The sequence below is a fragment of the Ciconia boyciana genome, chromosome 5, assembly GCF_034638445.1.
Source record: "Ciconia boyciana chromosome 5, ASM3463844v1, whole genome shotgun sequence".
Lineage (NCBI taxonomy): Eukaryota > Metazoa > Chordata > Aves > Ciconiiformes > Ciconiidae > Ciconia > Ciconia boyciana.
In genome coordinates, this window is record NC_132938.1 from 53,439,021 (window position 1) to 53,466,965 (window position 27,945).

The 27,945-nt window shown below is 39.1% G+C and overlaps 1 protein-coding gene across 2 annotated transcripts in view; it reads left to right on the forward strand.

Moving 5' to 3' along the window:
• GRID2 (glutamate ionotropic receptor delta type subunit 2) overlaps positions 1-27,945 on the forward strand; it is a 736,139-nt gene that overhangs the window by 497,594 nt on the left and 210,600 nt on the right. For both annotated transcript variants that reach the window (XM_072861988.1, XM_072861989.1), the window contains 3 exons: positions 1,949-2,002; positions 14,422-14,595; positions 19,813-19,974. In XM_072861988.1, coding sequence (XP_072718089.1) covers positions 1,949-2,002; positions 14,422-14,595; positions 19,813-19,974 — 390 coding nt within the window. The remainder of the gene's footprint in view (positions 1-1,948; positions 2,003-14,421; positions 14,596-19,812; positions 19,975-27,945) is intronic.

Below are 27,945 nucleotides of genomic sequence, written 5' to 3' on the forward strand. Positions count from 1 at the left end.
AGTAGAAAAGTATGTAGATTGACTAGCAGATATTTTCCTGCTTCAGTAAGGTGTTGATTTGTTTTGTCTTATGGAAAATTTAAATGGCATTGCTTATGTTGTAAATGGCATAAACTTTCTCTGCTTGGGAACTTTATATAAGGAGCAAATGCTCCCTTGAGAACATTGTTACTATTCTGTCCATTTTTAACCTTTTTCTGTTCCTGGATGTGTTTGTCTTCTAACTCGTTTGGTATAAGAGATCTGATTAGAACAGCCATGTTCCAGTTTAAGCATCCTGGCTGGGCCTGTTGTGATGCCTCCCATCACTTAGTTATTCAGTTTCTATCCTTTTCCTTTATATGTGCCATGTGGACACCTACTGTGGAGAATGCAAGAAAATGTCAAAGCAACACAACAAAATATATTGTTGTTGCCACAGAGAAAGAGTAGTGAGTCTAAATTCCACGTAAAGTGAGGACCCTGATTCCAACTGCTAATAATATTGAAATTTTCCAGGAGCACGTTAACACCTATGGCTTTCATTTCCCCTCATTTCTTATTGGTGCTGTTTAGAGTTTCAAATAAGATGTCAGTTCATATAATGCTGCTTGTGATCTCTTTTCCAGTGTGTCCAGATCAGAATTTCCAATCTTGCCTATCATTCTAGTAAATAAGCAGTGTCCCCTATTCTAATGGCCTTTGAATTAATAATGAAGGTTATCAGTATGGGGTTTTTTGCTGCTTTTAAGATTTGTGGCCAGTTAAATTGTTCTCCTTTGAACATGGCACAGTATAAATTGCGATCATCCTTGACAACCATTGTTTGTGCTGGTCATCATTAAAAGCCAAACATGGCTGCTGTACAGTGGTCCAGGTAATAACAGCCCAGCACTAGTCATCTACTTGAACGTTAAAACATTGTAAGTTCCAAGCCTTGTTTCAATTTTTGTCTTTGTTTTTTTCTGGGATTCAACGCAGTTTTAAGTGTACCGTAGTGTACCGTAGTTCTGAATTGTGAATCAAGATGAGCATGGTGATTATACAAATAAAATGTGATTAATTAGGTTTTATAACTATTTCAGTGTCTATGCTAATTCAGTTTCATTTAGGAAAAAATGTAAAGGTGTCCAGCCTTTTCTATAGTTTTTCTGGCCTCCCTCCTGCTGATGATTTCTCTCCTAGATAATGAAAGCAGACCAAATGTGTTTTTTTTTCCCCTCTTTGTTTCTGCTGCAAAGGTGAATCAAACATGACTCACCACAAAAGTGTAGTGGATTCAAGGATGGAAAGAATAAGACTGAGTGAAAGATGAGTTAGGAAGTACATTTTCAGTCCAGTACGGAGGCAGCTCCTGGAATAATTTTCAGCAAAGGAAAGGAGAGGATGCGTGGGAGGAGGATTAGAGGCCCTCCATGCATGGAGCCTGGGACAGGCCATCATTCGTCATCCCTGTGACAGCCCTCTTTCTCAAGAGAATGCTTTCCTCCCTGCTCTTTGCATTTTTATGAACCCCAGTGTTTGTGGTGTGGGGGTTTTTGGTTTGGGTTTGTTTTTTTTAATTCACAGGCTTCCAGGGTAGGTGTACACTGGAAAGGCCTTACAGGCAGGAGCTATAGAAATCTGACAAGAGTTACTTGATATTCATTTTCTGCCTTCCTCTCTGTTGCTCCCTCTCAACACACAACATTAAGGCAAAAATTATTTCATTTTCTCCTCAGTCAACTGAAACATATTCTCTTCCATGATGCCAGCAATGGAATGTATTTTCCAAGTTTAATTAGCAAGTCAAACAATAACACAAATGCTTCTGCAGAATTTTGCTAAAGGTTCTCTATCCTCAGTTGAATAACAAAGGTCTTTGAGAGCATGTGCTTCGGGTTTTGTCATTTGCAGAGAGCATCCATTAAATTTTTTTTCTGGCTTTCACAAGCAAGTTGACTGATAGCTGGTTTGTTCTCTATTTCAGGTCGTGGAGACTAATTTGGTTGCTTTTGACTGTCACTGGATCATTATAAATGAGGTAACTGTCAAGTGAACATTGTTGTGAATCATGAATCCTGTTTTCAGGCTTACTGACAATATTCATGCTGATCTTGACTTTGCCAACAGGAAGCAGTAGCTCCGACAACATTCAGGCATGCTGGGGGAGTGGATGTTGCTTAATAAAAATAAAATGACAAGTTCTTGGACTTCACTGTTTTGTCTCGCCTATTTTAAACAGAAGTCCTTCAATGAATAAATGGAAAATAAAATGAAAAAAACCCTTTCCTTCTGAGTATCTTGAGATCTCACATTCAACTTGAGCTGACTGTTTTTAGAGGATCTTTTTAAGGTGCTTTTTCATATGTAATCTTTCATAATGGAGTGTTTGTGTTTCGTTTATATTTTAATGATTTTTCTTAATAAAAATAATAATAATAAAATCCCATCTTTCCCTTTCCTTCAAGAATTCCCCTAGAATTCAGTCATGGTTGATACCCAAACCTATTGATATTAGTGGGAGGCTTTCTGGTGGACTTCTGGGTCAGGTCATATATGAATGTTCATGAAGGGAAAAAAGGAAGAAAGTTAAATTGAAATCCTGTTTTTAAACTGTGAAATAGGTTCTTCAATGAATGCTTGTCAGCTAAAATATGACAAGTCAATATGTGAAGTAACTTTGCATATAAAACATTGAACAATATAGTTGTTTTTAGATTTGACGACATTCAGATTTTTCTTTTGTTTTATGAAAAGCGATTTAGGACCAGAGCAGCTGAATTCCCTGGGGAGATAACTCTACCCTAACATGTAGATCATGCTACTCCTGTATATTCTCAGGATAAAAGATTGCTTCGAGATACTGAGTGTAAATTTCAGGTCTACTCTCTGGATTTACCGTGCACTTCTGTTTTCATACTTAATTACTAGATTTTCATTAGTACAGTGTGCTAATATTGAGGTAATTTAACCCAAAGCATTTTTTTCAAGGTTATAGTAAGGTATAACATTGTTGCAGTGGGATTGTACTTTGGCCTACTTGTTTAAACCAGTGGATTTTTAGCCAGTTTTCCCTGGAGAAAATTATGCCTCAGAAACCGCTGTGAAGACAACCCAGGTCCAGCAGAAATTATTGTTTTGGGCCCTGCATTGCTCTTGACCAGTAATGTGTGTGTTTTCCAGCACTGAATGGGGTGGGCCACACTGGTTGAGAACCCAGCTTTAAGCTGCAGACAGTTATGAGAACAACATACATGTTTTCTTTTTCCTGTCAGATTAAACTAGAATTCACTTGTAGTAAGTGGAATCTTGAAGTAGAGTGTTCTCTACTCTTCAGAGTTAACACCTATTATTTTAAAAAGAGCATTAACTAAATCTAAAGTAGTCCACCGTTAACCTCTGTATCAATAGATTAGACAACAATTTCTTAGGCAGAGCCCAGATATTGGCTTGCTGTTCAAGTTAAAGACACTGCCATTGGTTTTTCATTTTAAATGTTATTTGAATTGGAAAGTTCAAAAGAAGGTGCTTGCTTTTAGCTGTGTCAGCTCCTCCACCCTCAAAAAGCAAAACAAAACCTGGGATCCATTCCTAATGTACGCACTTTCTTCTTGCTTTTTAGTCAGAAATTAGTGTCTCTGTGGAAAAAATTCTGCTTTCTGAACATTGTTATTTGCACATTGCAGCAGATTAAATGGCAGAGTGATTGAAGTGGTTACCACTCTAAACTGCCTTCTCCACTCCAAGACTCTTTCTTTGGGCTCTGGTACCAACAGCTAGGAGAGCGGAATGATGTACAGAGAAACATACATCGTCCCTTCTTAGTTTTATACTATTGTATGTGAAATGGGTGAAAGCTGCAATTAAGTTCATTCTGACAAACCGTGCTGTAAACCGTAGTCATTAAAATCTCTGTATCTCATTCAGTCATTCCTGCTGTTGGTTATAAAGAAGGTGAACATGTTTAATGCCATCTCATATTTATCTGCTTCTGGACCTAAATCCATATTCCCACTTAGTTACTTACTTGCAAGCTTTGTTTCAAAATGCTAATAATCTCAATATTTTGTGGACACAAAAATCAGATTAGCAATAAATAAGATTTGTAGATAATGATATGGAAAGAATCATGTTTTGCCCTATTTTACCTTATCACTATGTCCAAATTAAACAGAAATGTAAATGTTTCCTGAATTATGAATGTTGCATAACATTACTTGCTTATTGCAACATTTTACCAGTTCAGTAACACGATCACAATGCCTCCACTTCGGCAGTGCAAGATTTGGAAATGCAGTGATTTACAGGCCCCTTACTGTCTGATATATCAAATACCTATCTTCACATCCAAGTCCATTTGATACAGTTGTCCATTAGCTGTTGATGACCACGGTACTTCCATATGACCGTCAAATGGTCTCAGAGCTCTGCTCGTTTTGTTGCTTACATAAATCTTTTGTGACGCCTTAGACATCTGTATTTGTGTGCACGTATCGGCTAAATCAGACTGTCAACTAAGTAACTGTAACACTGCTTCTCTAGCTTCCTAATCTGAAAATCTAAGATGATCTGTTGCAGTGAAAATGCATTGTTTTGCAAAATCCACATATGATTCAAATAATTCCTTGCAATGAGACAGCAAAATAAGCTGGAATTTTCTTTCCTTCTCCATCACTGTGCCAAGGGCATACAACACGGTTACCAAGTATAGTAATACAAAACGAAATACCACCTTCAGTTTTGTGATCAGGAATCTGCTTAGGCTTTGTGAGGTAACATCTGTTATTTTAATTGCTCACTTTAAATGCTGTAATGCCTAGAAAGAGTTTCTTAATTCTTATTGTCCCATTAGTTGCTGTTTTATGTAATACGGCAAATTTGCTTGAAGACTGTGTATCATAATGGAAATGCATGTGTGGGAGGAGGGGGGTGTTCCCATAAAATGAGAGGATTCATAATTTGCTAAAGCATAATACATCGTATTAGTCCTTTGCAAATAATACAAATCTCTTCTGATCAGTGCAGTCAGCTGAGGAAACACTCTCCAAATAAATGTTTCTATTTCTTCAGGGCCTTAAAGCAGATGGTGCAATTCTTTATTTAAAATTTGCAGGAATCATAGATTTGAATGTAGTCATGATAAAATATGCCTTAACAAAATGTGAGAATGGATTTCTCACTCTCTCTCTCCCCCTGTCAGTCTGTCTCTGCCTGCTTCTTTCTCTCTGCACAATAGTAAATATAACCTCAAAAAGCCCAGGAGAGTAAAATTATATTTCTTTATGACTCTTAAATGACAAGTGTACAGTAAGCTTAGATTTTATTTAGTGGAACTGAAGAAGGGGCATTTGTATGATTCTCATAACTTTTCTTTCTTTTGCTCTTTTTAAATGAAAGAAACAACCTTTTTTTTGTTTGTTTTAAATCCATGTCTCAAGCATTTTCTTTTGTTAAAACATTCTGGTGGCAGCCTTGGGCATAGTAAGATGACCCTGTTCTCTATTACTATTGTTTACTCAAGCCCAGAACACTTTCCACTGCCTACAGTTACCATACAGGAGGTGAAAATATTAATGCTACTGCACAAAGGATTGGTTGGATTTCATCTGCAATAATGTTCACAATTATGACCACTTCTATTAAAATTAAAATGGAACAGATGCACAGAAAAGCTGATTTGTGTGAGAAGAGACTGAAAAGGTTGGCTTGATTGCCTATGAAAACAAAGACTGAAAGAGGATATACTCTCTGTTTATAAACACATACAGAGTGTGAATAAATGCATCGTTGTCAAGGGCTAGAGGACAAGGTTGGCACAAGAACAAATGAGTTCAAATTGCCCATTAATAAATTGAGGGCAAAAGTTAGTAGAAGGTTTCTAATTACCAGAGGCATCAGAGTGTGGAAAAACTCCTTCTTTGAGGAGAGAAGGAAAAAAAAAAAACAAACTCTTTTAAAGAACAGCTTATGGAAAAAGATCCAAGAGGCTTACCCATCACAGCAGAAGAGAGGACTGGAGGACCCACAAGGTTGTATTCAAAGCCTACTTTAAGATGAACACATTTTTCCTAGGAGAGGGCTGGTCCTCAGCCGATGTATTCAGCTTGTTCCATTGTGTTTCAGCCCAATGCACTCCACCATGAAGAAGAGCATAGAGTATGACTATGTTTTAAGCTCAAGCAGCTAGATCAGGTCCTAAAATCGCAGCTCAGTTCTAGGAGCTCACATAATTCTACATTTTAATATGGATAATTGATTAATAGTAGCATTAGAGGTTCATTTGAACCCTTACATTTTCCAATGGTGACGGCAGGTCAGGTATGAAATGCTACCCTCTTTGGTACAGGTTGGTGACTAAGCTGCCAGCTCTTTTTTTCAGACAGGTGAGAGTCAATGGACAGACAGACTTAGCCCTGCTTTCTCCAAGCTCTTGGATTTTTTTTCTCTGTGAAAGCCAAAAATTTATTTCTCCTTGTCCTATCAGTTTTCTCTTTTTCATCATCCTCCCCAGAACCTAAGAAACCCAAGAGAGATATAATGGAGCAAATGATTATGGAGTTCAAGATTTCCCTTTATTTGTCTTGGAGCTTCATCTAGTTATGCCATCTCCTCAACCACTCCTCTCTGGAATGTGCTGAGAAATTCAGGAAGGGCACAGCACAAGTATGCTATGGCATGGTAGTGGCAGCCCAGAGGCCTCAAAGGGATGTGCAGTGGCTACCCTTTCCCACTCTGCCCCCTGCTCACTGCTGCTGGCTTTTGGAGGAGGAAGAAACACTCTCCTCTCCGAGTGTCATGAAGGATGTGGTGAAGACATGGCATGCACTGGAAAATAAGGCATGTCCAGTATATGATAAATACTGGAATTGTCTACTTGGCCCAAAGTTAAGATGTTTCCATAAGAAAAGGTATTGCTGACTTTGGTGCTTATTACTGCAGCATGTGAATAAATTCTTTCCCTCCATGTGTCTCACTACTGGTGCAGTTGCTATGTGGTGAACAGTAAGTTTCTGTCTAGGTTGCTGATCTAAAAATAATGAGATTAAGCTAGATGGCAATGTATATTAGGTGTCCAGTACATAGTCTTGCTTCCCACGGGAGTCTCTGCCTGATACATCATCGAATCATAGAATCATTTACGTTGGAAAAGACCCTTAAGATCATCAAGTCCAACTGTTAATGTAGCACTGCCAAGTCCACCACTAAACCATGTCCATAAGCACCAGATCTACATATCTTTTAAATACTTCCAGGGATGGTGGCTCAACCACTTTCCTGGGCAGCCTGTCCCAATGCTTGATAACCCTTTCGGTGAAGAAATTTTTCCTAATATCCAATCTAAACCTCCTCTGGCACAACTTGAGGCCATTTCCTCTTGTCCTATCACTAGTTACTTGGGAGAAGAGACTGACACCCACCTCACTACAACCTCCTTTCAGGTAGTTGTAGAAAGCAATAAAGTCTCCCTTGAGCCTCCTTTTCTCCAGGCTAAACAACCCCAGTTCCCTCAGCCGCTCCTCGTCAGACTTATGCTCTAGGCCCTTCACCAGCTTCATTGCCCCTCTCTGGATATGCTCCAGCACTTCAATGTCTCTCTTGTAGTGAGGGGCCCAAAACTGAACACAGCATTTGAAGTGCGGCCTCACCAGTGCTGAGTACAGGGGCACAATCACTTCCTTAGTCCTGCTGGCCACACTATTCCTGATACAAGCCAGGATGCTGTTGGCCTTGGCCACCTGGGCACACTGCTGGCTTGTATTCAGACAGCTGTTGACCAACACCCCCAGGTCCTTTTCTGCCGGGCAGCTTTCCATCCACTCTTCCCCAAGCCTGTAGCATTGCATGGGGTTGTTGTGACCCAAGTGCAGGACCCAGCACTTAGCCTGCTTGAACCTCATACAATTGGCCCCAGCCCATCGATCCAGCCTGTCCAGGTCCCTCTGCAGACCCTTCCTCCCCTCAAGCAGATCAAAACCCCTGCCCAACTTGGTGTCATCTGCAAACTTACTGAGGGTGCACTCAGTGCCCTCATCCAGATCATTGATAAAGATATTAAAAAGAACTGGCCCCAGTACTGAGCCCTGGGGAACACCACTTGTGACCGGCCACTAACTGGATTTAACTCCATTCACCACAACTCTTTGGGCCCAGCCATCCAGCCAGTTTTTCACCCAGCAAAGAGTACACCTGTCCAAGCTGTGAGCAGCCAGTTTCTCCAGGTGAATGCTGTGTGAAACGGTGTCAAAGGCTTTCCTAAAGTCTAGGTAGACAAAATCCACAGCCTTTCCCTCACCCACTAAGCGGGTTACCTTAGTGGTGAGGAGATCAGGTTAGCCAAGCAGGACCTGCCTTTCATAAACCCATGCTGACTGGTCCTGATCACCTGGTTGTCCTGTACGTTGCACCTGATGGCACTCAAGATGATCTGCTCCATAACCTTCCCTGGCACTGAGGTCAGACTGACAGGCCTGTAGTTCCCCGGACCCTCCTTCCGGCCCTTCTTGTAGGTGGGCGTCACGTTTGCTAACCTCCAGTCAACTGGGACCTCCCCTGTTAGCCAGGACTGCTGATAAAGTATTGAAAGTGGCTTGGTGAGCACTTCTGCCAGCTCCCTCTGTACCCTTGGGTGGATCCTATCCAGCCCCATAGATTTGTGTGTGTCTAAGTGGTGTAGCAGGTCACTAACCATTTCCCCTTGGATTATGGGGGCTTCATTCTGCTCCCCATCCCTGTCTTCCAGCTCAGGGGGTTGGGTACCCCAAGAACAACTGGTCTTACTATTAAAGACTGAGGCAAAGAAGGCATTAAGTACCTCAGCCTTTTCCTCATCCTTTGTCACTATGTTTCCCCCCACGTCCAATAAAGGATGGAGATTCTCCTTGGCCCTCCTTTTGTTGCTAATGTATTTATAGAAACATTTTTTTTTTTTGTCTTTTACGGCAGTAGGCAGATTAAGTTCTAGGTGGCCTTTGGCCCTTCTAATTTTCTCCCTGCAGAACCTCATGACATCCTTGTAGTCCTCCTGAGTCACCTGCCCCTTCTTCCAAAGGTCATAAACTCTCTTTTTTTTCCGGAGTTCCAGCCAAAGCTCTCTGTTCAGCCAGGCCGGTCTTCTTGCCTTCTGGCTCATCTTTCGGCACATGGGGACGGCCTGCTCCTGCGCCTTTAAGATTTCCTTCTTGAAGAATGCCCAGCCTTCCTGGACTCCTTTGCCCTTCAGGACTGCCTCCCAAGGGACTTGGTCAACCAGTCTTCTAAACAGGCCAAAGGCTGCCCTCCAGAAGTCCCAGGAGGCGGTTCTGCTGACCCCACTCCTTACTTCTCCAAGTATCAAAAACTCTATCATTCTGTGATTGCTATGCCCAAGATGGCCTCCAACCATCACATCTCCCACAAGTCCTTCTCTGTTGACAAAAACAGGTCCCCCTCCCAACTAGGGAGCCTTCCCTAGTTGGCTCACTCACCAGCTGTGTCAGGGAGTGATCTGCCACACACTCCAGGAACCTCCTATACTGTTTCCTCTCTGCTGTACTGTATTTCCAGCAGACATCTGGGAAGTTGAAGTCCCCCATGAGAACAAGGGCTAGCGATCGTGAGGCTTCTCCCAGCTGCTTATAGAATATTTTGTCTGCCTCTTCATCCTGGTCAGGTGGTCTGTAACAGACTCCCACACTGATATCTGCCTTGTTGGCCTTCCCCCCTGATTCTTACCCATAAACACTCCACCCTATCATCACCATCATTAAGCTCTAGACAATCAAAACACTCCCTAACATACAGGGCTACCCCACTGCATCTCCTGCCTTGCTTATCCCTTCTGAGGAGTTTATAGCCATCCATTGCAGCACTCCAGTTGTGTGAGTCATCCCACCATGTTTCCCTGATGGCAACTATATCATAGTTTTTCTGCTGCACAATGGCTTCCAGCTCCTCCTTTTTCTTGCCCATGCTTCATGCATTGGTGTAGATGCACTTCAGTTGGACTATTGATCCCACCACCTTTTTGGGGAGAGACGCCCTAATTCCTGTTTGACCATTCTCAGGCGCTTCCGTGGTTTCTAACACATCCATAACCCTTTTGTCTTTGCTGCCACATGGATCTCCATCCCCTACCTCCACTGAGATGGCAGACCAAAGGACCTCGCTATTACACTGTCCCTCAGACATTGGTGTGCTGCCCCCAGGCTTATCTCTAGCGAGCCTGGTTTTATCCCTTTTCCCCTTCAAATGTAGTTTAAAGCTCTTTCAATGAGCCCTGCTAACTCCTGTGCAAAGATCCTTTCCCCCCTTTGAGGCAGGTGTACCCCATCTGTCACCAGCAGACCTGGTGTTGTGTAGACCGACTCATGATCAAAAAACCCCAAAATCCTGCTAGTGTCACCAGTCATGGAGCCAGGTATTGATCATCTGGTTCTGCCTGTTTCTTCCCTCATCATTTCCTGCAACTGGAGGGATAGAGGAGAACACTACTTGTGCTCCTGATCCCTTAACCAGTCTGGGACGAAGGCCCTGAAGTCTCTCTTGATTGCCCCCAGACTTCTAGTTGCAGCTTCATCACTCCTACCTGAAAAATCAATAACGGATAATAATCCAAGGGCCGTACCAGAGTAGGAAGTTTTCTCGTCACATCTTTAACCCGGGCCCCAGGGAGGCAGCAGCCTTCCCTAAGAAGTGGGTCCGGTCTGTATATCAGGCCTTCTGTTTCCCTTCAGAAGGGAGTTTCCTATGACAATGACCCATCTGTTTTTCTTTATGGAAGCAGTTTTGATGCAGGGCATAGGCTGACTTCACCTCAGCGGCACCTCCAAGCTAGATGAACTGCCGTCCTCATTGTTGTTTCCTTCCACTTGCAGAGCCTCATACCTATTATGTGAGGGCACCTGGGAAGGTGGGGTAGTCACGGAGGAGATGCACCTGCTGCTCTGGGCAGGAACTTGTCACCAATCCCCCACTATCCCTTAAGTGACCGCCTTCTGCTGGGTGGAGAGAAGATAGGGGATCGTCCGTATCATGCGTCCTGTCTGCCTGTTGGGCCTGTCCCAGGGATGGTGGGCTGCGATTCCAGCAGTCTATCCCTCTCTCGCACTCCCTGATACTCCTCAACCTCCTCGCCTCCTCCCGGAGCTCTGCCACGAAGCGGAGGAGTTCCTCTACCTGGGCACACCTCCCACAGGCGGGCTCACTGCTGCCCGCCGGTACTGGCACAGGAGTCGGGCACAGCCTGCAGCCTGACACCGGCTGGCAGCGTGTCCCCACCGCAGCTCTCTCCGGGAAGCTCCGTCAGTTGTGCTGGGTGCAGAGCTTAGAGAGGCCATGGCTTTCTGCCGGGTGGATACCGTTGCTCCCTGGTCGAGCTGGCAGAGCTTCAGCACCCTTCCTGCACGCCTTTCTGCTCAAACTGCTGTGCCATGCCCTTGCTGACACGCCACACCCTGTTTGCCCACCCTCTTCGCGGCGCTCCTGATCGCTTGCGCTCCCTAAGGGCCGAGGTGATCCTAGGAAAAGTTTCCTTTTCCTAATTCATCTATAAAGAGCTATTAATTTAAAATAGCATTTATTTCCTTATTTATTTGCCTACTCAGATGAAATGTACATCTAATTTTACCCTTGTTCCATTTGAAATAGGATAGCCTCTCCTTTATTCCAAGTTCAGACCAACAAAAGAAAGGTTTGGAACTATATATTGAACTTATGATTTTTCAAAAAAAACCTACCACATAACCTAGCTTAAATTTATATAGGTGCCAACTCAGTTCAATTTGGCCAACTTTGTAATTTTTCTTGACATTTGGTGCTTGTATAACAGATCATCTGCCATCCTTATATCATTATACTGTATCCTCTTTTGAAGTGCAAATGAAAATTGTTTCCTTTCATACAATAGCTGCTTTATATAGTTTTCTTAAGTCAGATCCAAAATTCAAGAATGAGAGATGATATTGGAGAGTCATTATATAAAAGGCTCGTTGCTCAGTCAATGCCAAGTTTTTAAAAAATGACAAAGAAATATATAGCAAATGACTAAAGTTGAATTTGGATTTGCATGGGATTGCTTTGTTGTTAGCCTAAAATCTGAATTTATGATATAATCAGTGGAATTCACAGCATTTAAAATAATAGCTGTCATTAATCTATTGATGTATATACCTCCTTGGCAACAATACAAAAATCTCTTTGGTGTTTGCATTCTGTTATTAGTTCTCAGGTGATGTATAAAAATACGAGGTAGTGAGGTTAAAATGAGAACATTCTAATTAAAATGCACCAAAAAATGCTGAATACAGAAAAAATAAATACACTTTTGAGGCAGAAAAGATAAATGTTTGAGCAGCTGATAGTCAAAATCTCTTTTAAAGTATTATTTAGCAATATAACATGGCCATGCAGGTATCAGTTTTTATATTATTAGAACAAGTCTAATAGTCTTGCTGTTGCAGTTTGGGCATGGTGTATAATGAAACTAGGCAAACATTTTTTAAATCCTCTGAGAAAGGATGTAGTTTAAAATCAAGATAAAAAGTTTCTTGAGCTCTCCTTTCCCATTATATTGAAAGTCTTACAAAAAAAATTACATGCATTTTGCTAAAACAGCATTTTATTTTTTTTTACCTTGCAGCTAGTGAAATGATACAGACTAAATGAAAAGACAGCATCTTAAGCTGAGAGAAACCATTATCTATGGTACACTAAAGATTAATCAACCAGAAATGCAAGATATTACACTGGACACAGCTGATGCCATGTGTTATTTTTGTTTGCAAGAAAATCTATATTTCATAAAGAACATTAATAACAGATGAATTCAAAACCTATGACAATCTGTGAAGAAGAATAAAATACTTTTACTGCAGTGAATACAGTAAAATTTACATCTCATGTATTTTTCTTCCAAGCTTTAAAGGAAATGAACAAATGCCAGTATGTCCAGAAAAGTTGCTTTGAAATAATTAAGTTAAAGTATATTAACTGAGGCTCAAAAAAAAAAAGCCAAAATTACTGGTATAGTTGTCTTAACATTTAAAGAGCTGCTTTTTCAAAAGCTTGGCTTCCTTTTCACAAGAAAGATTCTGTAATTTGAGTGCCAATTTATCTCCTGGTGTCTCCTAAGTTCTTGATTATGGGTATAGATCAGGAAGCTAGAGGCAAAAAAGATTATGGCATTTAGTTACAGGTATAACAGTGCAGATGTGCTGTATCCTTCAAAAAATGAAAAACTATAAGTATACTAATGAGAATAGGAAATATTCAATAAACTGTGGCTGTATGCAATATAGGAATGCATTATATGCATGTTAAATGCAGGCTGCTAATAGGAGCTCCTCAAGCACCTCCCTTACTGGGGAGGTATCCACAAATTTGAACATCTAGAAAGTTTGAAGCATCAGCCTCTGTAATTAAGACAGATTATGGACAAACAGTTCAGTATGATGAAAAATAGATTCTAGTTTAAAAGATTGAGTAATTTTGTAGATTCTTTCTTCTGCTTTACAGAAAAATACAGACACAGAATTGCCTTGAAAGCTAACAGCTGACCCTATTTGAGTCGTCAGAAAAAGCCCATGTTTAACTAAAGTTCAAGTTCTTATGTGAAGGTGGGAGTCAGTGTCTGTTGCTTGTGAGCCCACGCTCCCTGCTGCCCGAGGGCCTCTTTGTTCAATTCTGTAAAACACTGTGTTGCCAAACTGCAGGAATTTATAGTATGTAAATAACTGTTTTTCTGGTTTCCCTAACCTGCCTTAAAGTTAATATTTTAAGCTTAATATTTCACATATTGATGCATTTACTTAGGTGGTTTTTTTTTTCTTTAAAATGTGTGTCCATAGAGCTGAGTGTCTAGCAGTAAGCCTTAATAGGTACCCTATGGAGTAAAAAGTTGGGTTTAAATTAGGTTTTGCTATAAATGAGCGCATACACACCTAGAATGCTCTAATGCATTTTCTTTGCCCTTTTGGTAAATTATGTTTGCTAACTTGCACATTGTTTATAGGTTCTTGATATTCTGTTTCCAGGAAATGAACACTTAAGGCCTGAATAATTGTCTGTACCTTCACAGCTCCTAAGTAATGCTACACTTAGAAATACATCATGCTATGACTTCCTACTGATTTACACATTATCTGCCAAGGATGCTGTGAAACATTTTTAAGTAAAAGATCAAAGGTAAAAGGAGAGGGAGAGAAAACCTAAAATGAAACAACTAAGCCCAGTTACATCTACAAAGATTTGGTGAGGTTTGGGCACAGTACATTTTAAACTTTTGTAATTATTGTAAGAGTGGTATGTGAGTTGTTTTAATGAGCATGCATAGGTTCTTTTTGAGGCTATGGCAGAGCTCAACAATAGCCATGTAGCAATCACACACCTCTTGGCCCTCTCAGTTTATTTTTTGTTTATAATCTGGTGGTAACATTTCTGTATTTTAACTTATATGCATATTCTCTCTCTTGCCTTGTCTTCCAGGAAATAAATGATGTGGATGTGCAGGAGCTGGTGAGAAGGTCAATTGGAAGGTTAACAATTATTCGACAGACATTTCCAGTCCCTCAAAACATAAGTCAGCGCTGTTTCCGTGGCAACCACAGAATATCTTCATCACTGTGTGATCCAAAGGACCCTTTCTCCCAAAGCATGGAGGTAGTTCATATACCAGTCTATTCCCACCTGGGAACTGTCTTTCTAGATAAGTTCAAGGTTTTTCCCCAGGGACTTAGTGTAATTTTTAATGTTTATTTTTCATGTCCTCTCTGACATGTAGTTTAATGGCTCATGGCATGACAAGAAAATACTTGGGCGAGGGATGAGTGTGACTGATGGACAAAAACAACTCGCCCGCTCCACAGCAATTGAGAAAAAAGTCCAAAAAAAAGCCACCCGATCTCCAGGCAATGGGGTAGTAGTTTTGTTGCCCTGCTAAATTTTATTTTTTGTCATCTTACCAAGAAGAATTTCCTCCCCGTAGACAATGTCTCCTCAGTTGCCATGCTTCTCTAAGCCTCAGATGTGTTGTCAAGTGGAAAGCCTTCCTGGGGAGCACCCACATCATCTGTTTCAAGGGTCTTGTTGTACACAGCTAAATCTATGCCTATGTTCCAAAGAGGCCTGATTTTCAGGGTTGTTAATTACAAATCACAATTAAACTGTAAGAGCCTTCCTGACACATGAAGTCAGCAACAGGATCCTGGCCACTGTCCTCCTAACTTCACATAGCTTTTCTAAGAGCAAGTCCTCTATCTCTCTCGTATATCTGGTTAAGTTTCATCATGACAAAGCTATGGCAAGTCAGGAGTGTGAAATTGGCTTAAGATGTCAATTTTACTTTAATTTTTTTGCGTGGTCATTTATGAAGTTGTGGAAAGATGACTGCATTGGCAGTGGTGCAGGAGGAGCATATCTGACTTAGCAGCAAAGAGAGCAGTCATCTTGTGATGCTGAAAGAAAGGAGTGAGAGAAAACAGTGGGAGAAATAGGGAAGTATTGAAGACTGTCCTTACTTAAAATGAAAACATGTAAGAGGAAAAGGAGGAAAAGTGTGGTTGGTCTTGTCCTGTTTCAAGTTAGCCATAAGAGCCTTTGCCTCACTAATTGTTCACAAAGCAGCCAGTAAGCAACTATTGATGATGTGAAAAACTTTGGCCATAGCACACTGCACATTGATGCTGTTAGAGTTTTTAAAATTAACAGGGCTGTGTAAGGTCAATAGATGCATAAGATATCTCCAGAGGCTATTTAGGAACTGTGAAAAATCTTTAGGTTGCACCGTTCTGTTATGGCAGCATGGTCCTAGGGGGAACTTTGGTAGTCTATGGATAATGCCTAAAAACTGAGGGTGTCATTACATGCAGCTGCTAGAGATTGCAAAGAGCAGTTTTCATGAACAAAGTTACTAACTAGAGCAAGGTGGAAAACAAGAATCATGTAGCAAGGGGAGGCTTCATGTTTTGATTTATTTTCTCTTCACTTTCATTTTGTTTTCACTTCAACAGTGAAGTGACTCTAGGAAAGAAAAGTTCTAGAAATCAAAGTTTATTCTCTGCAAATTGGCAAATTCCATTTAATGTGTTAGATTGGACCTTGTACCTTAACCTGTACTTCTTGATCAACCTATAGCTTGGAGAGATGTAATATTCCTATTGAAAGCTTTCATAACATTTTGGTTCAAAGGAATGATGGAATCTTGACTGGTTTAACTGTTCTGCACAGTTGAGTTGCTTTTTTTGTGCTTTCCCTGAGATGGCTGCACTTCATTAGTAACTGAGTGAGACAATACTAAAAACTGAAAGGAAGAAAAACTCTGACAGTTTCCCCTGTGTCTTCATATGATGCAGAAACCTTCAAGTAGCTGTGGGGTTTCTTTGCTGTTTCTTTGTTCTCCCCAACAATATTATAAATTAACTTCTATTCCAGTGGGGAGTTGGAACAATTTATAAATTGAAATTTCTAATTTTTTTTTAATGCCATTGAAGTGTGACTAATCAGAAATATTCTCTGGAAATTATAAGGGTGGATTTCTTGATTTATTTTTTCTGAATTACTCCCCCTAAAGTCTGTGTGAATAATTAATTTTTTTCAGCATCTTAATTAAAATACTGAAAAATATTTTGGTGAATATCTCTCATTGTGTCTCTGGGATTGTCCTAGTCAAAACAACAGCTTCTATACCTTTGTATCATTTTGGAGGAAGGAAGTTAAAAACTGGATTCACAGAAGTACTTAGTACCACAAAGCTTTTGTCTCAAAACTATGTGCGATAGTCTAGGTATGCATAAAATAAACACCATTAATCCAGATTAATTACTCCTATTTAATCTGATTGCTAAATACCTTTCTTCTACACCTGGAACAGAAAATCATATCTGAATTTTGAATTGCATCAACAGGAGGTTATGCAGTTAGATACTGCTTGGTAATGCAAGTGTCCAGCCATTAGTCTAAGAGACTTGGAATAAATAAAGGATCAGTAATGGATACCAGGCAATGCGATAAATGTCCCAGTAAATTTATGTGGAAAATGAATAAAAGTGTAAAGTGACTTTAATTACAGCCCCACTCTCTGCATCGGGACAGTTACTAATGAGGCATACTTCCGGTAGTGACAGGGAAGGCTGATTTTGAGAAGCAGAAATTAATTGTCGTGTCTTTATCATTGCATTATCAGTGATTGATTGCTGTAAATGTTAAGCTGAACTATTAGTGAAGGAATAACAATGCTTAATAATTGCTGAACTCTGTACTCCTGAGCCCTGTTAGTACTTGATGAAGGCCCAGCTATATTACTCTTAGATTAGTGAGTGCATCCTTCCTCGTGCACTGTGACAACAGTCTTTATTCCCATGATATTGGGTTATGGAAACTACCTTGAAAGCAATGTCATTTTGTTGGGAAATGATGACTTGGCATCTGTAGCCCTTCATGTACCAGTTTAATCTTATTAGTGACCTTATTGTCTCTGCTCTCTGGAGGTTTGAGTTTTTTCTCCTTTGGCGAAGGCTTATGTAAAATAAACTTGCCTCACAGCATAGAAATAATTCCTTCTCTCCCCCTGAAACAAATGTCTCTGTGGTGCTGACTTCTTTGGGGAAATACAGTTTTAGCTGAAATGCTTTGAATTCTTTGTAGGTTTACAATACACAGACAAATCATCCAAGTTATTTTAAAAATGCTTGATTAATCTGAACCCAGATCCTCAATCCATACTTTTAATCCTGTTATGCACAGTGATGCCTGGCCTGTGCATCTGCGGAAAGTAAATTAGTTCCTGGGTGAATACTGAAATGGAAATATTCACAGCCACTGGAGTCATGGGAGAAGCTCGAGTAAGAATAAAGAAACATCTTCCAGAAAGAGGGAGTGAAGGATCATTGTCATTTAAATAAAAAGGGAAATAAGGATCAGAAGTTCTGTGCGTTTGTGGTACTAACAATGTAGAGTTGTAAAGGCAATAGAGGATCCTGGGAGTTTATCAGGAGGGAAAGCAGCAGACCATTAGATCTCCTTCAATAAAATGTGAAAGGCAAAATGCCCCAGGAAACTCTGGCAAGGTAAGGAGAAAGACGACCTCTTTCCTGGATGCTAGGCAGGGAAGGAGTCTGTCACAAAACCTTCCTATGAGAACTGTACAGAGCAGAGTGTGGGTGACACAGGCAAAGCCAGCATAATGATGGAATTTATATAAGAGAATAAAAACATAAAAAAAAGGTTATATGGAAAGGAGTAATTAGGCAGGAAGAAAGGCTATTCTTTTTTTTTTTCTTCTTTTTTTTCCTTTTTTTTAAGGTGATGTGTGGATTTGCCAGTCAGTGTCTCAGATCTTCAGCATTATTGCGCTTCCTTGGCATATACCCCCTCCCAATGGCTGTAGGACTTCCCCAGTGTTTGGATATTTTAAAGAGGTAGAATAGGGGCATTCTCCACAAAGTTGGCATACTTTCCTATTATAAGCTTACCTCTTCATTTAAGGTTTTGAGCAGACCATCTGTATGGAGAAACCCTTACACAGAGCAGTCAACATATTCCACAAATCTGGGAAATGTCTTCTGGCTTGTCTGTAACTGATGGAGAAAAAAACCCAGCAACCTTGCCTCAGTTAGCAAATTGCTGCTGGCTAATCTGTTTTCAGGCACTAGGAATGCTCTACAGCCCCCTTCATAGTGCAGCTGAGGAAACTGAGTTTCCCTCAGTAACTTCAGGCCCCATGGCTTCAAATGACCAATAGGTTATCTAAAAATAATATTCCCAAAAGTCTTTCTCATTTCTGAACATCATTTCTCTTCCCGAGAACCTCTCTTCAGGAGAGTTGAGGTTTCTCTTCATCATACTGTTAGTAACTTCAATGTTCCTGCCATTTGAGGACAGAAATGACTGAAATAAAGCTATATTGTAAATTACTTGTTTCAGAATTGTTCATAAATTCTGAGCTTCTGTTCTTTTATGTTGATGTTGAATTGTATCTTTCACATCTGACTTTGTACTGTGTGCATTTAAAAGTACATATATAGAAATAGTACATGGGTAAGTGGAACTGTAATGGGTTGTAATGGAACTGTAATGGAACTGTAAAGTACATGGGTAAGTGGCACACAAGTAATTTCTTTTCTTGAGTTCAACTGTTCTCCCTTTGATGCCAAACTGGACCTTCCTCACACTGTATGTGTGTAACTAAGCTCATAGTGAAACACATACACATTTACTCAGTAAGTTTAGTCCTGCAAGGAGTTAACAGCCATTGCCAAATACTCTGACAGGAAACACTATAAATTGCAGAATCAACATGCAACTGCACACTGAGAAAGATTTCATCGGGTCATATTTCATTCCAGAAATTGCCTCAATCAGAATTGACTGCAAGAATCAGGAACAAACACCATGCTGAAATGATTTATTTTAAATTTCCAGAGTCTCTGTTTTTCAAAAGAACAAAACAATCTTGAAGAGAATTTGATGGTGTCCAAATATGTGATGACTGAAAAATTGAAAGTTGCAGGCAACTGGTTAAATGTAAAAGAAAGTCTGTTTATGTTCACAAGTAGGGCTTTAAATTCTGCAAGTGTAGCTGTGCCAGTGACTGCGCTGCCTTTACTTTACATGTAGTAGTGCTTTGTAGTGTAGTAGTGTAGTTTGTTGCTGCAAGTGTGTAGTTTGTCCTGGAGATCGCTTGTAGTGTGGCAGCCCCTAGCTGAAGTTTCTACCAGAGCCAAAGATACGACTTTTTGACTTTTACAGTTTCTTCTCAATACCAAATAAGTCATTTAATTACCAGAGGATTATGGGTGAGGCAAAACAAATGATAAATTCTGGCTGCTGGCAGGAGACCACAAATAATAATGCTAATACTCCCTTTTAATGTCTTTGCAGATTTCAAACCTGTATATATACGACACTGTCCTCCTGTTGGCAAATGCCTTTCATAAGAAGCTGGAGGACAGGAAGTGGCACAGCATGGCCAGCCTCACCTGCATCAGGAAGAACTCTAAACCCTGGCAAGGAGGACGATCCATGTTGGAAACCATTAAGAAGGTACCTTTTCCCTGTATTTTCTCATCTTTGATTTCTAAAATACTTGCATTAGGCAGTATTTCCTTCTGAGGTGTGTACTATTCTTGCCAGTACCAGCAGCGTCTTTTCAAAGCAATAGTTTTGATATATTTACAGTTTCTGAATGAAAATAGTCTTTAATTGTTTTTGTTTCTTTTCCGTGTCATAATGAGCATATTTGAAATGAAGTCAATGAGTTTGTTTACCAAAACTACAAACTACTAGAATTTTCAAGTACAAATAATATCCTATTGAAAAAGTGTCACACGTTAGGAGGTAAAGCAGATAAATTTACTCTTTTATTTGTAAAAGAAAAAAAAAGGTTGCAGAATTACATTTGGGTAATGTTCTGTGGAATTTGCTGTTGCACTGCTATTGACATTAATATAGTGAAATAGTAGAAATGAGAGCGAGGAAAACCCTAACTCATCTAGTCTATATCCTGCCATTGCAGAACTGTTCCCTGTAACAGTCTCTACAGTGCTTTATCCAACATTAAGCTCTTGCTACTTCCTTGTCATTATTATTTCATACCTTAATCATGCTATTGCCCAAGATGCTTTTCCTGTTCTTCAGTCTTTAAAGATATTTTTTCTTCGTTATTCCCTTTCTTCATGATGTTTACAGCCTCCACATACTTAGAGACAATTATCACAGGCTTCCGGGTCAGTATTTAGTCAAAATATGCATAGGTTGGTAGTTTACCCTTCCCTGTAAGTTTTTCGGTTCAGTCTCCTTATGTTATTGATGTCTTTCATAAAGCTGCCTTCTCATTTGTCTGTGTGTACTTCCTGGTAATATATACTTACTTACATTTAAAGTGCTGGCAGTGCCTACATTGTAAATACAAAAAACCCCAGGACATTAAAAAAAAAAAAAAAAAAAAAGTGCTTTATTTATGGCTTTCATTAAAAGGACGTAAAAATTAATTTAAAATATAATGTTGTTTCAAGAAGTTGCTGTTCTGCATTAGGTCTTTAGCTACACCAGAAATTATGATGATGAAGGCAAAATGTAAGGTTCTTTGAACACTGCTTATTTTTCCCCCAGTCCCAGGTCAATCTGCATTAGCTCCAAAATAACAGTTCGAGGCTTTCTTTGATGGCTGTCCCCAGTTTCCATTCTAATAGTTTGAAGTCATGAGACTGCAAGGATAATCCAGGACACATTTCTTATTTCAGGGGCAGGATATGGCTTTAAGGAACTCTAAACTGTATTGCTCTTAACCTATCAGAGCAATTTCAAATTCACATTTGGCAGTCCCGTGTATTTTAAGCTATGTTTCAGGCAAGGCTGGTTCTGGAACTTTTCTTATCAACTTGCATTTTGTAAATACTATTGCATACTTTTTCATTAAGAAAATAAAAGCTATTTCTACTTACTCAAATCCAAATAAGATGCCTGAGCCAGAAATGTCAAAATACCCACTTCCACTTTAGAATTAGAATTTACTATCTAGCTGAGCTGGAGTTTCAGGCAAAGTCTGGTAGCCCTACTAGCATCTCTAAATTTAGAAGTACTCCACCATGGAAAGGACTGCTGACTGTTTTGCATTATGATTATTTGCTTGCTTGTGTTGTTTGTGGATGTGAGATTGATCCTCTTCTCCTACATAAACATCCTTTATGCTGTTTCTTACCACCATCTCGCCTCTTTGCATCTCAGACAGAGTTTATTCCATTCTTTGCCACGTCATCCTAGCTATCCAGTTTATCTTCTTCCAATTCTCACCTCCTAAAATGATGTGATTAATAAAACAAACTCCTTCTGTTGACCTTTCACAGAAGAGCTGCACTGTGTTGAAGATCAATTTATATAGCTCTTAACCCTGAAACATGAAGAGAAATGGCCAGGAGAAATATGAAAGCATTCAAGGAGGCAGGAGCAAGTGGAAATTCCAGGGTTGTGGTTAGCTTGCTAGAAAATGAATCAAAAGCCAAGGAAATTCCTGACGTGTGCAGCTAACCAGGCTTGCGTCCTGTTGCTTTTGGATTTCTCTGCTTTTTGAATGAGATAGCTTTGATAAGAAGCCATTGTATGGATGTAAATTGAATAATCTAAATACTCCTTATACTGCATTGTGCTGACAGATGAATTCCTAGAAGTAACATGCTAAAATTGAAAGTCAAAATTTAATCCAAAATTAAATACAGACATTTCCTCTATGTGTGTATGTCTGTACCATTTCAATCCCTAGGTAGAGGAAAGCTAAAGATTGCAGCTGAGAGCTGGAACTGCATAAGAAAGAGGAATTCTGCTTTAGTTTTGTGGTCCACCTTCTCTTTTGTTTCACTAAAGCACTTATGTAGAAGAACTTCAGGATCATAGCTGTGTACTTTTGAAACTAAAAAGTTCACATTGATGAATGTCTGATGAGGTGTCAGAAAAACAATAGTTAAAAAGTAATGAAAGGAAAAATAAAAACCACTTAATCTCTCTTCTTGAGAATGCTTCCGTTTTCCATCTTGGTTTTTTTCTTTAAACACCTTTTCTCTCCTGTTGTCTTGGAACATCCTCTAAAACCAACTGAAATAAAAAGCTTTTGTCAAAAACATACCAGTTTTCCTTAATTTTGAAAGAAAACAGGAAAAAGTTACCATGTGGTATTTAAATAGTTTCTGAGATTTCTGAGATTTCTCTGAGATTTCTTAAACATTTCTTAAACATTCTGAGATTTCTTAAATGCTCCTGGCAAAAGAACTTCCATCCTCTGCACAACTGTAACTCTGCCTTCATGACGACCTGCATCACAGAGCTGGAATTACCGTCTTGTCCCAGATTGTCCCTCACCTCAATGTGTTTTCAGTGAGTGTCTCATTGTAGCCAAGTATGGTGGTGGTGGGGAAAGATTTAAGGAAGAGTTGCCTAATTCCAGCCTGCCTGCCTTAGAAAAGGACTAGCAACTGAAGTAGCTGTTCTCCTGGCAGCAGCAAAGCGGAGGTGATGTTGCCATCTACTGCTGTGTATAACTGAGCTCTCGTGGCGAAACAAGCAGGAAGAACTACTTCTAGAGGAAGCTTTTCTAGAACAAAATCCATCTTCTAGAATCAGAGATCCAGAAACAGGAATATCTGGCAGTGTTTTAGCTGCAGAGGGAATCTCTCTTTGAATCAGAAATCAAAGGGGAGGGGAAAACAAGAAAAGAGATGGGAAATCTCTATAAGCTACACACTGAAGAAGGTAAAAGAAAGGGACACTGATGTTCTACCTGCAGCAGCACTTGTTAAAAAAAGGAGAATTCTGGTGGTAAACTAATTTCTTTACGACTAATGAGCTAATAGGGAAGAGTAGGGAATGAGGGGGAATTAAGAGTTTCAAACGTTTCTTGAAATGGCAAAATAGCTGTCTGAATCATTCCCTATTGTCATTTGTTTACTTTTCACTGTTGAACATTTGATTCTTGTGTTGCTATTTCTACAAACAACTCCAAAAGCTGTTTTTTCTGTGTGAATTCAGATGATTGGACAAAGCCCGAAAAAAAAAACATTTTAAGCCCACTACAATTATTAAAATCTAATATCTGTTTCTACCCATTCTGGAACTGAATAAATAGTTAAATTCATCAGGAAATACAATCCTTCTAATGAATTTGGCCAGCTCTAGCAATTAGTTCTAAATTCGCTTCTGTAATAGAAACTATCCCCAAACACATGCTCACTTGTTTATTTCTCAGTAAAGCTATTTCACAGTGAGAGAAAGAAGTATTACTAGAAAATAATTCTACTGTGGGAAAAATTAATCTTCCCGAATAGCCTGAGAATAAATGTAAGTAGGATTATATGGAGGATCAACTCAGAAAAATGACATCAAGTTACTGCATATATCTTCTTTCACGCTTACCTGATCTCTTCCCAGTCACATTTGTTTAGCTCACTGACAAACAGCAAATTTTTAGTGCTAGCAGCAACGCAGAGCCTATTCCTTTGTGGAAAATGAGCCGTACCTTGTGTTGTTTCATGAATCATGCGTGGAATTGTCAACGAGTTCTTGTCTCAGAAATGTCAGTGATGTTCAGTGGTGATGTGTGAAAAAGATGCCAAATTGTTTTTCAGGCAGTAGATTAGGCTCTCTTCACTAGCAGCTAAAAATGGTGTGTTGAGTTGAAAACCCAACAATGTTTTCAATACCAGATTTTTTCAAGAATAAAATACGAAACTCGTATTTAATGCTTATAGCATTTTTTTCTGCCTGTAACCACAGTTTTTTCCTTAATTGCAAAATAGCTAGTGTGTGAACATAACCATATTTTGAAAAAAAGAGGAAGTTTGAACAGGAACTCTGAGAACAAGTACAATATTTTATAACTGATGATTGGCAAGCTGACATTCCCAAGTGAGGTTCTGACTGCTGGGTAAATAGTGCTTTCTTCAGGGACTTACAGTATAGTAGTGCCTAAGCATATATAAACTGTAGTTTATCTTGCCAGTCTAGACGGGACTCAGGTAGGCTTTAACTATATTGCCAAGCTTTATAACAGCTCTGCAAAGCCCAAAGCAGTGATCAGAAACATAAGTAAAACGTTTTTGTCCTAACAACTGACATTTCACTCTTCAGTTTTAAATGTGTCAGGAAATTGCATGGTTGCGGCTCAACCTTAGAGGAATTTGAGAGAGTAGATAATAAATCTGTCTTCATTTTTCCCCAAATAGCATTGTTTCTGTAAGTTAAATGGAATGAAAAATTTCTTTGACTCTTACCCATTATCGTAATTAACGCTAAAATAACTTGGAAAAATCTCATCGGGAAGTTACTGGATCAGTTGCTGTCATACAGATGGCCATTTTCTCTGTGATCTCCTTCCACTATGCATTAGAGCAGGGATAAAACACATGCCATAAATCAAGTAAGTGCTTTAGAGGGATCCACACTGTGAAAGACTATGCAGAAAAATTGGAGCAGTGTCCTGAAACTCTTCCTAGGCAATACACTGTCCCACTCCATCAGCCCTAAGCAATAAAACAGGCTTGTGTAGGCCTTGTAAAAAGGCTGTGTGGGACAATGAGGACTTGTAGAGAGCAGTAACAGGATTGCCTGGCCTGCAGGTCCAGCAAGGTAGGACTCAGGTAGGCAGGAGGCATCAGGACCTCCAAGAAGTTTCCTATCAGATTTAGTATTGTTGTTGGTATTATATGGGTGGTTCTTCACTGTTTTGTCTTTCTGCCTCTGGCCGTTCCAAACCAGGAGCGTTCCCATCTAATCTGACCTCTTATTACACTATTTGCAGATGTACACAGTCTAGGAAAGAAAGCTCTAATCAAGGAAACTCTTACATGAGAAATTTTCAAAGCATGATAAAATTGCCAAAATAGATGAATGAGAAAAATTGGTGTTATGGTTACCGCTGGATTTCAGACAAATAAAAATAACTAACAGACTTACAGTTTGTATCTTGCCCCAACAGTTGCAGCCATTTAAAAATCAAGGTAAATGAACTTACACAATGGTTTTGGATAGATATTCAATTCAATACCAAAATATGGTAGGTAAGTCTGTTAACCTGTACTATATGTTAGGGGCCATGTATTTCCATGGAATCCTGTGTTTTCTTAAAAAGTGGATTTCATTACTTCAAATGTAACTGAGGTGAAATACTTCTTCAAATTATCTTTTTTAAAATCGTATTTGCTCGAAGGACAAAGGTTATAAAAAATAAAAAAAATTACTAAAATTTTAAATTGCTCTCTCAGGTCTCAAAAAATCATTTATATTTTAGACATAATTATATCTTCATGTCCCATAAATTATTGGGAGCACTCTCAATTTTGAAAATAAAGACTTTAATTTTCTGTATTGAAAGTTCCCAATTTAAAACTACTTTGTCACAAAATAAGAAAAAAGGAAAACTCTTTCTGCTGTACAAAGCATCTGTGTTAACAGATTTTAAATTTTTTTTCGTTGAATATTTCCTTCCTTTTATCATTTTTTCCAGACTTTTCCCTTTTTTTTCCCAGACCTTGCTTGTGGGTCCCCTGAAATCATGGTGCAGCTCAGGTGATCTATAACAGTTTAATTAATTTTCATACTTTACCTGCCTCAGACCCACAGGTTTAATTCACATTGTGGGGGAAAAACTTTTAGGAAGTAATATAGGAAATATAAAGTATAATATAATAAAAGCAATATATGGTAAGGGATCAGAGTGGTGCAGGACTAGGGAGAGGTGTATGCTGTCAGGGAGGGCAAGTCAGCCAGATGGAGGCTTTCGGGGGTCAGATGGGGATCCCAAGCCTTGCAGATCTGTGCTGCTTTGCAGGCATTTCTACATCACACGTACCGTGAAATTCTGGCTTAATTAATAAAAAAACCAGATGAGACCATATGAGAAAAAAGGTATGTGGAACAGGTGTCTACTTCTGGTTTGTGAACAGGAGGTAGTCAAATTTAAGTTGGTTTATATTGGCAGAAATGGTTTATGTTTGTGAAACTCAGTTATTTACCTAAGGATACGTTCAAATGATTTTGCAGGTAAACACAAGCTCACTCTGTCTTTACTCTGAACCCAGTCTAAGGTATGCTAACCCCAATCTAAAAGCCATGAAGGTGTGATTATTACAGGATTGTGCTCAAGCTAATAAGTAACCTCAGTGTCATGCTAACCATAGCGATATGCATCAAAATTGCCTGGCTGACTTTCACTGAGGGGGAAATGACCTGGAGTCTTCCTGCAAAAGACTGTGCAGATGTACCCTTAATCAGGATGTTGTTTTTTCTTTTTTTTTTTTTATTTTTATTCTAGTATCTCATCCAGAAAAGTAAATATTATAGAAAAGATTTTAAACAGATTAAAAATATATATATACACAAAGTATTATCTTGTTTTTAACTGAAAATGGTCCTTCATAAAATATTAAGGTATTATTCCCTGACAATACTAGTCTCTAGTAGTCTCTAGTAAGTGTTAAAGGTATTATCTCAATGATCAACTTCTTTATTTTTATTATTATTGTATTAATGTTTTATAAAAGGATGACCAGATTTTCTTAGTTCATACTAATCTGCAATGGAGATGCAAATTTTCTACTCCTTCCTGGATTTTCTCCAAACTGAAGATGTGAGAACAGAGCTTTTAAAATCATGATTCAGCAAGGCTCATGTGCTTAGCTAGGTAGTTTATATTGCAAGAGTTTATTTTCCAGTTTTTTCATTCAAATAATAAAGCTCTTAACTGAAAGAGCAATCACAACTGCAAAACTCTTGCCTTATGTTTTGAAGAAAAGCTATGCATTTCATATGGTTTTACACCAGAGACAGATTTTTTTTCTTGTGCATACTTAAAATATTGTTCAAGTTTTTTGGAGGAAGTGGGTTAAACATCTAATTTTCCCTGAATCTGAAAACTGAAGGAATTTTTTAAGGCTAAAGGTTTTCATTGTAGGCATTTCACGTGGCTCTGTTCATTTTACAGTTCAGGTCATCACAGTTCTTATACAAAGATGAAATGTGTGTCATGTTGAATTAACACTGGAATATATTTTGAGTATTGCTGTGGCATGTATAGCCCTTTCAACTCAGATTCGTTATAGTAAATATTCACTGTTTCATCTTTAACATTTTAACCCCTTGTGACTAAAATGTAGAAAAGTAAAAGCAAGCTTGAAAATATGGTGCATTGTTGCTCATCTCATGCATTCTTACTAGTAGAGAAGAGTTGTGGAGGAAAACAGAAAAATCACTATATCCAGCTAGACAAGCCCCTCTTCATTTGTGCAGATCACTTATGTTGGGCTCAAAAACCACCTAACTTGATTCAAAACTCACTCTGATCTTATGTGGAAATCTCTTTGGGGTGAGAAGCATTTGAAGGGAAAAAAACAAAAATAAACAAAGAAAACTAATTTTTGTGCAATTTCTTTTATATATTCATCTTTAGTTTTGCTTCCACTAAAATTAGTCGCAAAAAGTTTTTTTTTCCTTAATGGGGCTAGAATGTCTATACATATATGCTGATGGGTC